The sequence below is a fragment of the Tachysurus vachellii genome, chromosome 7 (genome assembly GCF_030014155.1).
Source record: "Tachysurus vachellii isolate PV-2020 chromosome 7, HZAU_Pvac_v1, whole genome shotgun sequence".
Lineage (NCBI taxonomy): Eukaryota > Metazoa > Chordata > Actinopteri > Siluriformes > Bagridae > Tachysurus > Tachysurus vachellii.
Genome location: NC_083466.1, coordinates 28,129,475 through 28,147,755, shown reverse-complemented (window position 1 = coordinate 28,147,755; position 18,281 = coordinate 28,129,475). Strand labels below are relative to the sequence as shown.

Sequence of the window (18,281 nt, the reverse complement as noted above, 5' to 3'; positions counted from 1 at the left end):
AGTTAAACAAGATACCATTTTTAGTGCAGTTTAAATATTGTTATGTGGAGACTGGGCCACGCCTCTTCACTGAGACTGACACACACAGAGGCCACGCCTCCTTCACTGAATCTGACACACAAAGACCACACCTTCTTCACTGAGACTGACACACACACAAAGACCACACCTTCTTCACTGAGACTGACACACACACAGAGGCCACACCTCCTTCACTGAGACTGACACACACAGACCACGCCTCCTTCACTGAGATGGATACACATAGAGGCCACGCCTCCTTCACTGAGACTGACACACACACCGAGACCACGCCTCCTTCACTGAGATTGACACACACACCGAGACCACGCCTCCTTCACTGAGACTGACACACACACTGAGACTGATACACAGAGAGGCCACGCCTTCTTCACTGAATCTGACACACACAGAGACCACGCCCCCTTCACTGAATCTGACACACAGAGGCCACGCCTCCTTTACAGGAAGTGACAGACTCAGAGAAATCTGTAGGATAAAAGTGCCAAAAGAAATTTAGATTGTTACGATCATTTTTGTTCTTATTGTTGTTTTCTGATAATGAGAATGTGTCTGTCTGTGTGGGCTTTGTGTTCATCTCAGCAGGATAAAGATTATCCTCTCTGTATCACTCTGTATTCTGATTGCAATTTCAAGAATGTCTCGCTTTGGATGATGGATGTTTTAACAAACTGAAGGTCCGTGACCACCAGTCCCTTGCTGAAGTGCACTTACTGCTTACTGCTAAGATAGTCAGCTCTTCTTCTCAGATCTTATGCACCTAACTTACATCAACATGACTTGTGGGTTATGAGCTGATAAAAGAATAATTTAGCCAGACTTTTAGCAACTTGTGGCTATAAGCTAACAAATCTTATCAAAGCTTATAGCCACCACTTTGGCACCATGATTCAGGAACTACACTTTATAGTGATGCCCAGTTTTAAATTCATACCAAGTCAGTTTCTGGTTCTACATGTAAATCCTTCTCAAAACAAACTGTACAGTTTCCTTATTTGCTGAACTATCCCTTTAATCATCCATTGCTAGGTCAGTGCTGTATTTCATCAGGTCGGAGGTAATTAAGAGGTCCTGCGTACGCCCTTTGGCTCTCAAAACCTCGTTCAGCTGCATCAGTGTGACCTCTTTAACCTGTGATTCTTCGATAAGAGGCCAGTCGAGGAGCTGTGCGCTGGAGGGTAGCGGGGGCAGCCCAGGCTCGTACTCCTCCAGCGGGTTTGGGTAGAGGAGGAGCCTTAGGGAGCCAATGCCTGCTGCGGTCCGTGCCAACTCCACCAGCGCCGCCCTGGAGAGCGCATTCAGTGCCAAACGGAGGCTGCGTAGGGCATGGCATTGCCCCAGCGCAGGCAGCAGCTGTCCCAGGGGCCCGTCCGAGAGTCCACAGCCGCACAGAGAGAGGCGCGTCAGGCAGTGTTCGGCCCGGGCGAGGAGATAGCGCAGGGAGAGATGACTCGTCCAGCCTGTTCTCACTCAGATCCAGCTCAGTCAGTGACGAGGCATGAGAGCTGTGCGAGAGGTACGCCATGTCACCAGATGTCAGGCTGAGGTACGGCAGCTCCAGAGCCTCCAGAGGCTCTGACAGAGAGCTGCAGCAGGACAGAGACGACAGAAAGTGAATTAAAATACAAAACCTGTACATTAAAAACACATCCCTGAGCCAACCTACTGACCAGTTATTTATTTTAGACAGCACCAGAAATACTGATATCCTATGTAATGATTATGAAGAAAAAGCTGGGTATTTAATGAGTGCAATCTCCTGCAGAGATTTACATGTATTCCAAGCATTTTAGTTACTAGATATTGATGGAAACATCAAAAAAACAAACAAAAACCCCCCCCCAAAAAAACAAAACTGTTGACCTTTACCAGATACCATGTCCAATCCATCTTCACAGATATCTGTATAGATGACATTTGTCAACGTCAAACACCAAACACCTTAGAAGTCATGTTTTACCTGAGCAGCAGGCGCAGGTGTCCCGGTAGACGCAGAGCGGTGAGACTCAGCCTGCGCAGCTTCTTCAACCCTCCGAGCCCTCGAGACACTTCCTGCAGTGCCTCCTGCTGGCCAGGCCGAGCACGCAGCATGTCCAGGTTGCAGTAGTGTAGCCGGAGCGAGCTGAGTCGAGGAAACCAAGCCAAGCGGGGCAACAGCAACGCTAACCCCGACATGCCTAGGCTGGAGTAGCGCAGGTCCACACCGAGGAGCTCCTCCTGGGGCAGCAGGTGCAGCAGGGAGGCAATGGAAGACGCAGGGAGCTCCTCCACTCGCAGGAAGCGACAGTGATTCCGAAGTGGGCCAGAAAGTTTTAGGGTGCTGCGGACGCGCTCCCAGGATCGCGCGTTGACAAAGAGATCAGCCCTGATGTCCACCAGAACGTCATCTCTGCTGGGAATCTCCTGCGGCTGAGCTCCCCTTCTCCTTTGCAGCTCCATCCTCCTCCTCACACCCTTTACGTTCTCCTCTTCTGGAGACGGAATACCTTGTTCAGGTGCTGCATTATCTCTGCAATCCATCTTCACTCCATCCTCCTTCTTCTTAAGTCCGGCTCGGTCTCGTTTCGCCACACCGTCCCGCTCCATCTCCGTCTCCATCCCTCTCTTTTTCTTCTCTCGGACGTCTCGTCTGCTCCGGGAGGTGGCATTTCGTGCCTGAACCAGCGTGGAGCACAAAGCCACGGTAAGTGACCAGCCACCCATGGCATCGTCCGAGTGACCATCCTCACTCTGCAGCCCACAGAGGTCCAGGACCTGCAGGCGACACCTAAGACCAACGTGTGGGACGGAGAGAATTTAGTGAATAGTTCATTGTTAAATGATCTGTAAGACAAAATATCTTTCACATCACAGACGTCTTTCTCCTGCTTGATGTTTGTCAGGAGTTGCCCGCATTTGTTATATTTGTTAAACATTACATTGTTAAATCAAATGTATTATTATACAAAAATGTGTGTTGTGTGTGTTGGTACCTCTGATCTGAAAATCCCCTAACCACGGCCAGCAGCAGGGCCTGGACACACAGCCGGTTCGGTGGCTGATAGTCACGTTTTCTCGGTCCTCGGAAGCTGAGAGTCCGCTCAGGCCAGCGCTGCACCAGCTCCCCGATGGTCAGCGGGCGACACCGAGCGAGTGCCGCGTCCAGCAGCGGCCTGTACAGCTCTCTCGGCACACAGCTCAGCCATGCAGCCGATAAGCCGTGATCACTGACCACTTCCCGTGCACACAGGCACACCAACGACACCACCATCACTACAGAACAAGAAAATGAGGAAGGTCGAATAAGAACTTTTTTTTTTTTTTTTTTTTTTTTTAAATGTCCTGCATATGGACATTACTCACAAATACAGCGCGAGAGGGTCTAATTTATTAGTATATTAGTTAATTATTAGTAATAATAGTAGTACTTATAATAATATAATATGTATAGCTCTAGTTCGGATAAGCGGTAGAAAATGAATGAATGAATGAATGTATAGCTCTGTATATATGAGTACATCTTCAAATACTAATTTGAAGATGTTTTTTTATTCGCAATACAGATTTTTTTTATGCTTTTATTTGTATTTTCTTAAGAACCGGAAATTCTCTCTGCCCCACTGATACAAACATTTCATAAAAACGAAAGAAATCCATGAAAACTTGAGGACGTCTCAATCAGACCAAGATGGAAAGACTATAACTAGGGATAGGGAGATGGGGATATATATATATATATATATATATAGTATTTAAAATTTTAAGTTAATCTTTTTAAATAAATTTTTAAATATTTATTTATATCCTTATTTCTTCTTCTTATATATTTATTTCTTTTTTCTCTCTCTTCTGTTCCCAAACTTCTGGAAAGCTGCTTGGAGACAATAGGAATTTTTTTTTTAAATGTGCTATATAAATAAATTGAAATGAATTGAATTAAGTCACAGGTTTGGATCAAGTGGATTTGTTTGATTTAAATTTATTTGTAATGCTCAAATAATTCTCTGCCAGAAGGGGGCACCAAACATCACAAATATTTTAAATTTTATATAAAGTTTTTTTTTTTTTTAACAATCAAAAAATTATGTTATTTGTTGTTTGTATTCTCAAATTCAAAATGTCCAGAATGTAACCTGTGTAATATTAATATAAAGCAAGGATTACTTAATAAATAAATAAATAAATAAATAAATAAAATCACGTTTTAGTAAAAGATTCAAAATGCTTTAAAAACAAGGGAAATATTTATAATTAGTGCAGAATTATTGCAAATTAATCAGGAATATTGCTAGATTTTGTATAAAGACAACACATTTGATCATTATTAAATATTTTACACAAATTTAGGAAGATTTCAGTCTCTTCATTCAGATTTTTATTATTATCCATTTATTTGTTAGTCATAAGCATGAAAGGTGAAAAACAAGATGTTAAAAAGACAGAAAAGAGACAGACTGCAGATTAAAAAGACAAGTTTTCAGACCTTAAGCTGCTCTTCGTGTATAAATGACTATAAATAACCGTGTACATGATGTTTACATCCATAAACACACCGCATCCTGAAACCTAATCACCTCAGACTAGCTGTGTAGGAGAAGTAACAACAATATCCTAAGTTTATTTACATTTATCTCCATTAAAACAGAGACATTTCCGCTACTACGTTCCTCTAGTAAACAAAACACTTCTTCTTTCTCGGTTTATATGGCGTGTCACAACCAACTTATTTAGGTGCAATACCGCCACCTGCTTACTGTACCAGGATATGCATCATCAGGGCTTCATATACCTACAACACTCACTCACTCACTCATCTTCTACCACTTATCCGAACTACCTGGGGTCACGGGGAGCCTGTGCCTATCTCAGGTGTCATTGGGCATTAAGGCAGGATACACCCTGGACGGAGTGCCAACCCATCGCAGGGCACACACACACACTCTCATTCACTCACGCAATCACACACTATGGACAATTTTCCAGAGATGCCAATCAACCTACCATGCATGTCTTTGGACCGGGGGAGGAAACCGGAGTACCCAGAGGAAACCCCCGAGGCACGGGGAGAACATGCAAACTCCACACACACAAGGCGGAGGCGGGAACCGAACCCCCAACCCTGGAGGTGTGAGACGAACGTGCTAACCACTAAGCCCAAGAGATGACCTATTAAACTAAATATTCACAATAATGTTAAGAATAGTAAGCCTTGGAATTTATGTACAGTTTTGTTGGGTCCCGGCTCATGTTGGTGTAGAGGGCAATGAGATAGCAGATCTGACTCCAAAAAAATTAAAGAATGAGGAAATGATGAAAACCCCATTTGGGAAAGATGAGGCCAAGTCAAACAGCAATAGAGTAAACATGGCAGAAAAACCGGAGGAAACCGGAGTACCGGAGGAAACCCCCGAGGCACGGGGAGAACATGCAAACTCCACACACACAAGGCGGAGGCGGGAACCGAACCCCCAACCCTGGAGGTGTGAGACGAACGTGCTAACCACTAAGCCACCGTGACCCCACATACCTACAACAACAAACATCTATATTCTATGGTATATTCCTGATTCTTTTAGAAAAATAAATAATTCTTTATTACATTCCCACATGTTTTCACCCAACCCTAATATCCCTTTCAAACTCAATTCTTTTCCCAACACATATATCTTTCCTTTAAATATTTCCCTTTCTAAGTTATATTTTTTTCACACATCATTATGGCATGTTCCACATTTACTGGAACATTACATGCTTCACATTTATCTGATGTGCATTTTCCCATTAAAAATATGGTTGATTTTAATCCAGCGTGTCCAGGTCATGATCTTGATAAAATCACTTCTTCTCTTCTACATTTCCCTTTAATTGCCTTGACTTTGATTGCATTTTGTATATTATAATAGTGTCTCCCTTTGTTATCTATATCCCATTTTTTCTGCCATGTTTACTCTATTGCTGTTTGACTTGGCTTCATCTTTCCCAAATGGGGTTTTCATCATTTCCTCATTCTTTAATTTTTTTGGAGTCAGATCTGCTATCTCATTGCCCTCTACACCAACATGAGCCGGGAACCAACAAAACTGTACATAAATTCCAAGGCTTACTATTCTTAACATTATTGTGAATATTTAGTTTAATAGGTCATCTCTTGGGCTTAGTGGTTAGCACGTTCGCCTCACACCTCCAGGGTTGGGGGTTCGATTCCCGCCTCCGCCTTGTGTGTGTGGAGTTTGCATGTTCTCCCCGTGCCTCGGGGGTTTCCTCCGGGTACTCCGGTTTCCTCCCTCGGTCCAAAGACATGTATGGTAGGTTGATTGGCATCTCTGGAAAATTGTCCGTAGTGTGTGATTGCGTGAGTGAATGAGTGTGTGTGTGCCCTGCGATGGGTTGGCACTCCGTCCAGGGTGTATCCTGCCTTGATGCCCAGTGACGCCTGAGATAGGCACAGGCTCCCCGTGACCCGAGGTAGTTCAGATAAGCGGTAGAAGATGAATGAGAGTGAGAGATCGGTCATCTCTTGCTGTTTCAGTTGAATAGAAGCTATAGTGCTGCGATAGAGTCAGAACATATAATTACTTTTTCTACCCATTCTATACCTAGAATTATAGCTACAACTTCAACTATGTACACAGACATACTATCATTAATTTGTTTACGTATATTTATGTCAAACTCTGATATATACACTCCTACTCCCACATGATTGTTATTTGAGTCTTTAGACCCATCAGTAAATATTAACAAATACTGATAAAAATTTTCCTTAACATATTCTTGTGTCAATTTTCCAATATTATTAGTGTTACTTTCTCCCAATCTCTCTTTAACTCTAGAAGTTTTAAGTCAACATCAATATCCATGGTAGAACATTGCCCCATAATATATTTGGCCCATACTCAACTTTGTTTAGGCCATACTCTTCTGCTATTGTATTAATATTCCACCCAAACCCTTTACCTTTTCGTTTTTGTGAGTACTCCCAACAATCAGATAGTAGGTTGTTCTTTCCCAGAACCTTTGAGCTTAACACAGCATGTCAAGGAAAGTTTCCGTCTTCTTAGATTTAAAGGTAATTCACCAGACTCAACAAGTAATGCATTATTAGGAGTTGTTTTAATAGCATCAATGCTGAGTCTAAGAGCTCTGGACTGTATTCTGTCAAGTTTCACAAGCACACTCTTAGCTGCTGCCCCATATACCACATACCCATAGTCAATACATGATCGTATTAGGGCCCTATATACAGGGCTCTCAAGTGTGTCGCATTGAGAGTGACAGTCATCATTCCGGTCTTTTGTCACGCTCCCGCCACACATTGTATTTGTCACGCAGAAAAACGTACTATTTATCATATATTTAATAAGCCGCAGCGCCCAAAATGTATCTGTCTGCACTGCTGTCTCTATGGAACCGGGCAGGAATCAAGCGCGTCTCCCCTGGAGCTCTTAGTCGAGCCTGACAGCCAATCAGAAAATAGGACTATTGTATCTAGGTAAGATTTAACACAACAACCAATGAAAAAAAAAGCATATCCTGGAATTGTTCAGCATCATCCTCGTTCACCTACAGAGAAAACCACTGGAGCTGTGAGCATCACTTTGAGCAAGTCATGATCTCCTGTTGTAATGTTACAACTAATTCACAACGTGTTTGACACAAACAATGACATTTTGACTGCTGTTAGAGACGTTTCCCAGATAATCAGCATCAGTTTTTCATGAGTGTCTGTAACTTAGCCAACAGTTTTACAGCCTGTTCACTGACAACACCTGCTCAGAACAAGTAGTCTAGGGCCAGTGGTTCTCAAACTGGGGGCCCTGAGATGGTGCCAGAGGGCCGTGGTTCACTGACATTTTATAAAATAATGGCTATATCATAAATTAAATCTCAGAAAAATAAGGCTACAAACCACCAGCACTACATCGTATAATTTAATATGTAATTTAAATATTAAGTTTTGGAATGTTTTATGTCATAAATTTTCTTGAGGGTAGGGGGTGGGGTCAGCTTTAGACATATTTAAAATACGTTACTTGCACTACATTGTATAATTTAATATATTTTTTTTATTCAAATATTAAGTTTTGGAAAGTTATAACATTTTTATAACAAAATTTTCTTTTTCTTTTTTTTGGGGGTGGGGTGGGGGGGAGTATTTCTCATCGAACCATTATCCTAAATATTTAAACTTTGTTACTCTTTCCATGCTATGACCATATAATTTAATCTGTACATTTCCTAAATTTCTCTTCCTTGTAAAGAGCATGTAGCATGATTTATTAACTGACATTTTAAATCCCTAATCATACGTCCATTTCTCGACTTTTATTATAAACACCGCCGCTCGGTGATGACGACATTACCATGCGCCGTGATCTCTGCGTTGCCTAAGCAACCACTAAGGGCAGCAAAAACTAGTTTTAATATAAGTTTAGAAATTAAAAATAAATAAATAAATAAATAAATCAATAAATCTTGTAAATGGTTGAAGGTTTTGCAGTTCTAATGAATCATACTTACATATTACTGTTGTTGTAGAAGTGCACGAAATGAAGAAACTCATAAATATATTGTTTATTATACTATTTATTTACTACTAAGTCAAAAGTATTTATAAGTACAGGATTAAAAACAGTTAAAAACACTGACATGTTTGGTAATAAAAACGATTCATTGCGAAAGTGAAAGTTAAAAGTGACCAAGAAGGAAGTTAAAGCAAAAACCTCGTCGGATAAAAAGCTCCCTGAAGGTAATAATAAAACACATTATAATTATATTTATATCGTGTTTTACATCCGGTTTATAAAGGATCTGTTAAATACTGTGTTTTTTAAATATATATATATAACTTTAAAGATCAGAATATTGCAGAAGTTTAACTATTATAGCAGGCCTGGACACACCGAACTTATGTCAGTGTACTTGTATGTCCTTGAGCACTAGGGCTACTACTGTAACAACAAAAATAAATAAAGAAATAAAACTACTGCTGTTATAAATCAGACTTCGTTTACTCCATGTAATAACTTGACAGAGGCAGGTCTGGTCTAGAGGAAAAATGTTTACTCAAAAGGTAACCAGCAGCAAACCATACATGCATTTCACAGAATCACAGGTGGATTATATCTGCTATTAGCATCGTCTTCTTTGCTGAATTTAACCCTGGTAATACGGCAATAGATTGCCCCCTACAGGTCAATCAACTATAGCTCAAAACATAACATCTCTCCCCCCCAAGTTTACAATATTCCCTCATAAATCACAATACAATAAACATCATTCAACAATCATATTACAAAAATTTTTTTTTTTTTTTTTTTTTTTTTTTTTTACCATCAGGTCATAATCTTTTAAATGATCAGGCAATTTCCTGGTCCTCTGTGACCGTCTCACAACAGGACTAAAGGATTTTGTCAATGATTCAGTGGTTATCTCACCAGGTTGAGCAATATCCCCAATTAAATCAAGGGGATTAGTCTCACTAGAAATGTCCTCAGCCTCTGTTCCATCAGTCTCTTTAATCACTGCAGGAGCAGAGTTCTCAGAAAAGTCCAAATCCGGATATTTGTAGTCCATAACCTCCTCAGAAAGGTTCACAAGCAATTTCTGTCGGGCCAGAACCTGATCCACGTGTCTTCGGACCACTCTTCCATCACCCAGCATCACTTTACAAGACAAAGGTCCAGTCATAGTGTCAATATGCCCCGGAATCCATTTTGGTCCATAAGTAAAATTCCGAACAAGTACTGGATCTCCAACACCAAAGCTACGTTCATGGGCCTTTTTGTCATGATGAACTTTTTGCTTTTGTTGTCGTTCCTGAATCTTCCTTGTTAAATCAGGATGTATAAAATCCAAGGAACATCGCAATTTCCGTCCATGCAACAGTTCAGCTGGAGAAAGTCCTGTGGTGGTCCGAGGAGTAATTCTGTAACTGAACAAAACTCGTGCCAATTTAGTTGCCATTGTTCCTTCAACGCATTTTTTTAACATGCCTTTAACAATTTGCACGGCCCGTTCTACTAACCCATTACTGGAAGCATGATAAGGTGCAGAAGTAACATGTCGTACTCCATTTTTCTTTAGGAACTCTTTGAATTCCATACTCACAAAACAAGTGGCATTATCTGATACCACCAGTTCAGGTAGTCCATGGTTACTAAAGCTAGTACGCAAACATTCAATAGTTACGGCAGATGTAGCAGAATTTACCGGATACACATCCATCCATTTTGAATGTGCATCAATCAAGACCAAAAACATTTTTCCCATGAAGGGTCCGGCATAATCTACATGCAACCTTTGCCATGGTTTTTCGGGCCAATTCCAGGGATGCAGTGGAGCTACAGCGGGAACGTTTCTATGTTCTTGACAGACACGACAGGTTTTAACTAACCTTTCCACATCCTGGTCCAATTTAGGCCACCATACATAACTTCGGGCTAACGCTTTCATCCTAGCCACTCCAGGGTGACACTGATGCAGTTGTTTCAGGACTTCTGATCTACCCACACTGGGAATGATTACACGAGCCCCCCAAAGCACACAACCATCCTGTACACTTAATTCATCTTTCCTTGATGTGACCTTGGGTCAAACTCTGTTCCTATTAAATCCTGCAGGAATCCTCGGTGCACCATTTCTCTCACTCTAGATAATACTGGATCTTTTTGTGTCCAACTTCTCACCTGTTCTGCTGTAATCAAGGTTATGTCGGCATTCTCCAGCATTAACACTCTTTCCTCCTGTTCCAGGACAGATTCTATCGGCAGAGGTAACCGACTTAGAGCATCTGCATTCGCATGATCTTTGCCAGGCCTGTAGATGATGTTGTATTCATATGCTCTTAACGTCACTGCCCATCGCTGGACCCTAGGAGATGACATCTGAGGAACAGATTTTAACTCGTTAAACAAAGACAACAAGGGTTTATGATCTGTCACGATGGTAAATTTCCGACCATACAAATACTTATGAAAGCGTTGTAAGCCAAACATTATAGCTAATCCTTCCTTGTCCAACTGTGAATAATTCCGCTCAGCTTGATTCAATGTCCGTGACATAAATCCAATGGGCCTTTCCCTACCATCCGGCATCTTATGCGAAAGAACGGCACCTAAGCCATAAGCAGAAGCATCACACGATAAAATCACATCCTTCTGGGGGTCATAATGGACCAGAACTTGTACTGACTGGATCAAGTTCTTCGACTGAACAAAGGCAGCTTCTTGTTCACAACCCCAGTGCCACTTTGAATCTTTTCGTAGCAGCTTATGCACTGGGGCCAAAACAGTAGACAAATTGGGCAAAAATTTGTTATAGTAGTTTAACAATCCTAAATAGGCCTTCAACTCAGTCACAGTCTTTGGTGAGGGAGCATTCTGAATAGCAGTCACTTTTTCAGGTACTGGATGTAGGCCAGTTCCATCTACTTTATGACCCAAGAACATTACCTCTTTTTCCATGAAAGTACATTTACTCCGTTTCAAGCGCAGTCCCGCTTCCTGCAACCTTCTCAATACCCTGGTCAGCGTTTGGAGATGCTCCCCATCATTACGACCGGTCACCAAGATGCCATCAAGAAAAACTGCCACACAAGGAATACCTTGTAGCACTCCCTCCATGGTCCTTTGGAAGATAGCAGGACTAGAAGAAACTCCAAAGGGTAAAACACGATAAGTGAACAACCCCTTATGGGTATTTACTGTGACATATTTCTTGGACTCTGCATCTAATGCAATCTGATGGTAAGCGTGACTCATATCCAATTTGGTGAACTTCTGCCCTCCTGACAATGTTGCAAACAGATCATCTAATCGAGGAATAGGGTACTGTTCCAACTTCGAAACTCGATTCACTGTTAGCTTGTAATCACCACATAGTCGCACTGTTTTATCAGGCTTTAAAACGGGCACTACAGGTGCAGCCCATTCAGAATGTTTAACAGGTTCTATGATGTTTTCCTTTAACAGGCGTTCTATTTCAACCTCTACCTTTGCTTTCATTGTATAAGGGACCGGTCTGGCTTTGAAAAATCTGGGAATGGCTTCTTTATCCACATAAATCTTTGCTGGTGGACCGTTCCATTCACCCAACTCCTCTTTGAACACTTCTGTATGTCTACGAAGTACGTCAGGCAAGGTTAAATTTTCAGTCCCTTGAATCTTGTGTATAGCCTCCCATTTCATGCCCAGCTCCTTGATCCAACCTCTGCCCAATAAATTAGGTCCTGTTCCAGGCACTACCACTACTGGCAATTCCTTCACTGTTCCCTTGTGTCTGACGACCACTTGCGCAGACCCCAACACTGGTAGGGATTGACCAGTATAAGTTTTTAACTTCAAAGAACAAGTCTTTAATTCAGGATTTTTATGTTCTTCCCATAACTCTGAAAAGTTTGACCCATTCATTACCGTCACGCCACAACCAGTATTCACTTCCAAAGGTATGTTCGAATCATTTACAGCCAATGTGATAGTCAGAGGAGCAACCCTCGGAATCTCCTCTAAACTGTACACTGTAAAAATACCTTCTTCATCAGATTCATATTTTTCATCTCTGCTGACATAATGTGATCTCCGTCCTCTCCTGGCCCCAACTTGCTTGCGTCGTTCTTCCCCTTGAAAACTTGGGTCCTTGATGGAAAGGGTTGATCTACATACTTTCATTATATGTCCTTGTTTCCCACACCTGTGACATTTCTCTGAAATAAATCCACACTCATTTGCCAAATGGTGCAAACTTCCACATCGGTAACATGCTCTACCTTTACCATCTTGCTTCACTGACATTCTATGCAGTCTCATAGAAATGGAAGATTCTGAACATTGAGCTTGCAAATCCTTCACGTCATTATTGGCTGTTTCCAATGCTTGAGCTAATTTCAACGCTCTCTCAAATGTCAACTCTGATTCCGCCAACAATCTACGTTGAATACGGTCATCACATATTCCACAGACTAGTCTGTCCCGCAGCATCTCTGTGAATTTATCTCCATAATTACAATCATGAGCCAGTTTCCTCAAGACTGCCACATACTCAAGAACACTTTCTCCCTCAGCTCTCGACCGTGAATTAAATTTAAACCTTTGTACAATCTCACTGGGCTTTGGATTGAAATGTTCCTTCAATAAATCCACCAATTCTCCAAAAGTCCTTGTTCCTGGCTTAACTGGACTCAATAAACTCCTAAGCAGACTGTACGTTTGAATTCCTACAGTACTCAACAGTATAGCTCTTTGCTTAGGTGCATCCGCAATCCCATTTGCCTCGAAGAAATGTTGCAAAATTTCACAATATTCCTCCCAAGATTGACAATCAAAAGGTGTCACTGTCCCTACCATGTTGGCCATCTTATCCAAAGCTCCCACTTGTACAGATCCAGCTTTTTCACCTTATCCTCCTCGCTTTCATCCTCGTCGCCAAAATGTAATAACTTGACAGAGGCAGGTCTGGTCTAGAGGAAAAATGTTTACTCAAAAGGTAACCAGCAGCAAACCATACATGCATTTCACAGAATCACAGGTGGATTATATCTGCTATTAGCATCGTCTTCTTTGCTGAATTTAACCCTGGTAATACGGCAATAGATTGCCCCCTACAGGTCAATCAACTATAGCTCAAAACATAACACTCCACTATTTGTAATCATAAAGACATGCTGAAATCTCAAACTCTAGGCTTGTGTGTGTGTGTGTGCGTGCGTGCGCGCGCGTTTGTGTGGGTGTGTGTTTGTGTTTTTGTGTGTGATTGTGTTTGTATGTGTGTGTTTGTATTTGTTTGTGTGCTTGTGTGTATGTTTGCATTTGTGTGTGTGTTTGTGTGCTTGTGTTTGTGTGTGTTTGTGTGAGTGTGTGTTTGTGTGTCGAAACAATGGACTAGCGGATCACTAAGTATCTTTATGGCAAGCAACCAAATGTGTCCCAACAGAAAAGGAAATACAGAAGATTCTAGTTTACTTGATATAAGTATGTGTGCTGAGTAAAAGGTTGGAGGTTTATGGCATGTGTAGTAAATGAGTAAATGTTATTCAGACTCATGGGAAGGGTGGAAACAGGCGTGTCTCACTTACATACATGTCCAGTTAGTTAGTAGTTTGACAACAAGAAGACAAGCTAACATTTTATATAATGCTATTTTTATATAATAATAATAATAATAATAATAATAATAATAATTATATATGTGCATGACCATTTATTTATTTACATATACATGTACAGCATTTGGCATACACCCTTAGAGAGCGATGTACAAAACGGCTTTGAAGTTTTTTTTTTTTTTTTTTTTTTAAAGAAACAGGAAAAATAAGTGCTTTAAAAAAAAAAAAATTCATGAAGAGCTTGTGCTTGTGTATGTAGAGTAGGAAAATGTGAATTTGTGTTTATCTTCCTGTCAGCTGGCTGATAGGAAAAGGAGGGGTGTGAGCCCCCTGTTGGTCAAACAATTCACACCCCTCCACCGTAGCACTGGTACAGAGACTGTCAAACTGCTACAATGAAATTCTAGCATTCAAACATTATAGGGTAGGTTAATGAAACACAGGAAGCTCTTAAAGAGGAACAGATTGCATTGTTGGACTCTGGTAGAGAGAGTTAAAAATAGCTCAAATGTAGGAACACCTTCTACAGCTCTGGCTTTATTTAGAGGACAGTACATCAAATTACAAATTTCCTCAATGTCTTCAAATTCAAGCAGTAAATTAAAAGCACAGCTACTTCTTACATTCCACACACAGCAGTCACTCAGGACATTCAGTCTTTCAGCTGTTACTGTCCAGCAGAGCAGCTAGTTACAAAACCGGTTACATTTGCCAACTCCACAGACTCAAAAACCAATAAGAATGCCTTGTTTAGGGGTCCAGCAGTGGTAGGTTGGTGGGATTTGAACTCACAATGCATTTTCTACTGAGCTACCAATTCATCATGCTACCAAGCTAGCAATTCCGAAATCAAAGCTGAAAAGCAGGGGTGATCGTGCCTTTTCGGTAGCTGCTCCCAGACTGTGGAATGCGTTGCCTGTTAGCATTAGATTTTCTCCTTCCATATTGGTTTTTAAAGTTAGGTTAAAAACATACCTTTTTGAATCAGCGTATGGTCCAGGATAAAATCTTATTGTACTGCATTGTGTGCTTGTGTTGTTCTATGTTTTTCTTATCTATCATTGATATTTTAGTGTTTTTTTGCATTGCTGTAAAGCACACTGGTCAACTGGTGTTGTGTGTAGTTGTGCTATGGAAATAAAATTGACATTGACATTGACATTGACTACCACTTCCCCACCAGCAGTGTTGTATAAAGCAGGGCTGCCAACTTTGGAGTTCAGCTTAGAGTAAGATTTTGGGGTTGGGGCTTTGGTTATGGGGAGTGGCTTATGGAGGGGCGTGGCTTGGTGTGGAAAAAATACAAACACAAAATCCATACATTAAAGAATTTCTTGGGAGATTTACATTACATTACATTTTACAGAAATAGGATTAACACATTGATACAAGCGTTCTTTTCTTGCCTGTCCCTGACACTTTAGATAACATCCTACAAAAGAAAATTAAAATTTATCCATACTGACACCACCACCAGTCAAATATTTGTATATGATTGATGAGTTGTGTTTGATATAAATAAAATCATTTTTATATGGGATGTCAAGAAAACAATAATTAACATTAACTACTAGGCATGTCCAGATATTTGTCATCTGGAAATGCTTTTGTACTGTTTTTTAGGATAACGTTATGTAAAATAACTGCTCAGTGCTGCAAAACAAACAACTCTGCTAATGCTAACTTAATTCTATATAAACTATATAACAGCATAGGCCTATTAGTTACTAGCCTAAACTGGACGGAGACACGGAGCGCCCTGTAACTCACTGACCTGCCTGCGTTCACAATTCACACGGTGCAGATGGGAGGGAAAACGGCTGACTACATAGTTTATGGGAATAAATTGTGTATTTCCCTCACAATTGTCACAAAAAACTCACTACACTGTCTGCCTGGTCTCTCTGCGCGTTGCTTTGCGAGATCACGCGGTGCTCACTGCTGCACGAGTCTGCGCGAGAATATGGGGGTGTGGCGTGAGAGCGTGAGAATCTGGTCAGGTCTGGTCAGTTGGCAGCCTTGTATAAAGTACTAGAAAGCAATACTTGAGTAAAAGTACAAGTATCGTACTAGAAAAAGACTTTGGTAGAAGTGAAAGTTACCTTTTAGAATATTACTCAAGTAAAAGTCTTAAAGTATCTGATATTTACTGTACTTAAGTATCAAAAGTCATTTTCTGATATTTAATGTACTTAAGTATTTGAAGTAAAAGTAAAAAGTAAAATTTCAGTGATTTTCGGTAGGCATAAGAGGCACTTCATCCGGTAGGAAGAATCTTTCATTCCAATGTACAGAAACATTTCTTGCAAATACGGCCACGGGTGTATAACGTTATCTTCTTCACCCTGTTCACCGAGTTCACCACTATCGTTGGGGTGGTCGTATACGACAGGGGAGGCGAACCCACGGCTCCTGAGCCGCATGCGGCTCTTTGCCCGGTTTCATGCGGCTCTTACGTTCACATCGAAGTTTGTATTTGTGTCTTTTTAATATTTGTGTTTGCTTCGCTTAAGTTCAGTACGGTATTTTCGTCAAACGCGCATGTGAATGGGATGAAAATACCTCAAAGTTTCTCAGTAGGAGCAAGATCATTTGAGTAAACAATTTGTGTCAAGTTTGCTCTCAAAATGTCAGGGAAAAAAGGTGATGATCATGTGTGCCCATGTGTATGATGCGGCTCTTTGCGGTAACACAGTAAAAAATGTGGCTCTTGGTCTCTGACTGGTTGGCCACTCCTGGTCTATGATAACGGGAGGTCCTCCAGTAGGTGCTTCCATGGCGGTTTCAGTTGTGCTTCCGCCTCCTTTTGGCAACATTACGCTGAAATAGAGCGTGTTTGTAAGACGTTTGTAAGACGTTGTTCAGATTATCGCGTAACTGTAAAATTTCTTTTCATTTAGGGGCAAAAAGGAGATGGCGAAGGAGAAGAAGGAAATGTCAAGATTGTCTGTCATCCTTATGGGAGAGGAGTGGACAGGAAAGAGCTCAGCTGGAAATACCATGCTGGGACAAAGTGTATTTAAAGTTGACAGTGATACAGAGCATGTAACGCATCACTTCGGTATCATTGAGGGTAGAAATGTGACTGTGGTAGATACACCCGGATGGATTTCAGAATGTTACCCAGATGTCCCACTCAAAACTCTGAAGCAAGGACACAATTCAGTATCATTTATGTGTCAAGGGTTCCACATCCTGCTTCTCACTATCCCCATTTCCCAAGACCAAAATTGGAACCAAAAACTTGTGCAAAGGCTGTCAAATGCTCTGAGTCTTTTCAATGCTGATATTTGGAAACACACCATGCTACTGTTCACCAGATATGACCTTCTAGATTCAAAAGGATTTGAGCAATACCTGGAAGGTAATGGGCAGGCCTTCCAGAGCTTGGTGGAAAAGTGCGAGCAGAGGTACCATGTGCTCAACAATCGCAAATGTAATGATCGCAAGCAAGTCAGGGAGCTGATGGAAAAGATAGAGCAGATAGTCCAAGTAAATGATGGTCAGTTATTGCAACTGGTCACAAGTGAACAGAAAGTGGGCACATTGAGAGAGCATGAGATGGATACACTGAGACACAATGAGCAGTCAAAGATGGAGGAACCCATAATGGGGGAAAGCTGCTTCAGATTGGAAGACTACATGTTTAAATCCCTGAGACCAGAGGAAAACGAACCACAAAATCCGACTGAGCTTTTGAGATCAAAAAGTGATCTGTCACATCCAGCTGACATGCAAGATGCTGCACTTGAATACTCCTACATCCAAAATGTATATACTGAATCTAGACCCAACCTTTGCTCAGAGAGCCCTGCTGAAATAAACAGAGGTCTGTCTAGGAGCAGTAGTGAACACAGTGATCCAGAAGCAAGTCCAAATAAAAAGAATACTTGTACAGAAGTAGAGGAAACATGCATGGGCAGAGATGGAGATGGAGATAAAGAAAAAAACAAAAAACACATACAGCATACAACATTGCAAAGAGACACTCCTCATACCTGGGATGACTTGTGGGACTTGAACATTACTTGTTCCTTTTATAATGTTGTCTCCAATCATCAGCAAAGTGAGTAAATGATAGTAAAAGTTATTGTAATGTCTTAAATGATTCAGATTTGTTTGTTAGTGGCATTATGTTAATTATTACACATAACCTCTT

At 41.1% G+C, this 18,281-nt stretch overlaps 2 protein-coding genes and 1 pseudogene across 6 annotated transcripts in view; 1 reads left to right on the top strand and 2 right to left on the bottom strand.

Moving 5' to 3' along the window:
• si:ch73-174h16.4 (leucine-rich repeat-containing protein 14) overlaps positions 1–4,703 on the bottom strand; it is a 5,154-nt gene extending 451 nt beyond the window's left edge. The window contains 5 exon segments of the mRNA XM_060875290.1: positions 1–1,486; positions 1,488–1,628; positions 2,003–2,809; positions 3,015–3,294; positions 4,505–4,703. The exon segment at positions 1–1,486 is cut by the window's left edge and continues 451 nt beyond it. Coding sequence (XP_060731273.1) covers positions 1,054–1,486; positions 1,488–1,628; positions 2,003–2,809; positions 3,015–3,292 — 1,659 coding nt within the window. The 5' untranslated portion in view covers positions 3,293–3,294; positions 4,505–4,703 and the 3' untranslated portion in view covers positions 1–1,053.
• A 4,006-nt stretch (positions 4,704–8,709) lies between these two features.
• LOC132849058 (titin-like) overlaps positions 8,710–18,281 on the top strand; it is a 65,216-nt gene continuing 55,644 nt past the window's right edge. For all 5 annotated transcript variants that reach the window (XM_060875239.1, XM_060875236.1, XM_060875237.1 and 2 more), the window contains exons 1-2: positions 8,710–8,770; positions 17,023–18,188. In XM_060875239.1, coding sequence (XP_060731222.1) covers positions 17,036–18,188 — 1,153 coding nt within the window. In that variant the 5' untranslated portion in view covers positions 8,710–8,770; positions 17,023–17,035. The remainder of the gene's footprint in view (positions 8,771–17,022; positions 18,189–18,281) is intronic.
• LOC132849265 (uncharacterized protein K02A2.6-like) lies at positions 9,123–12,432 on the bottom strand (annotated as a pseudogene).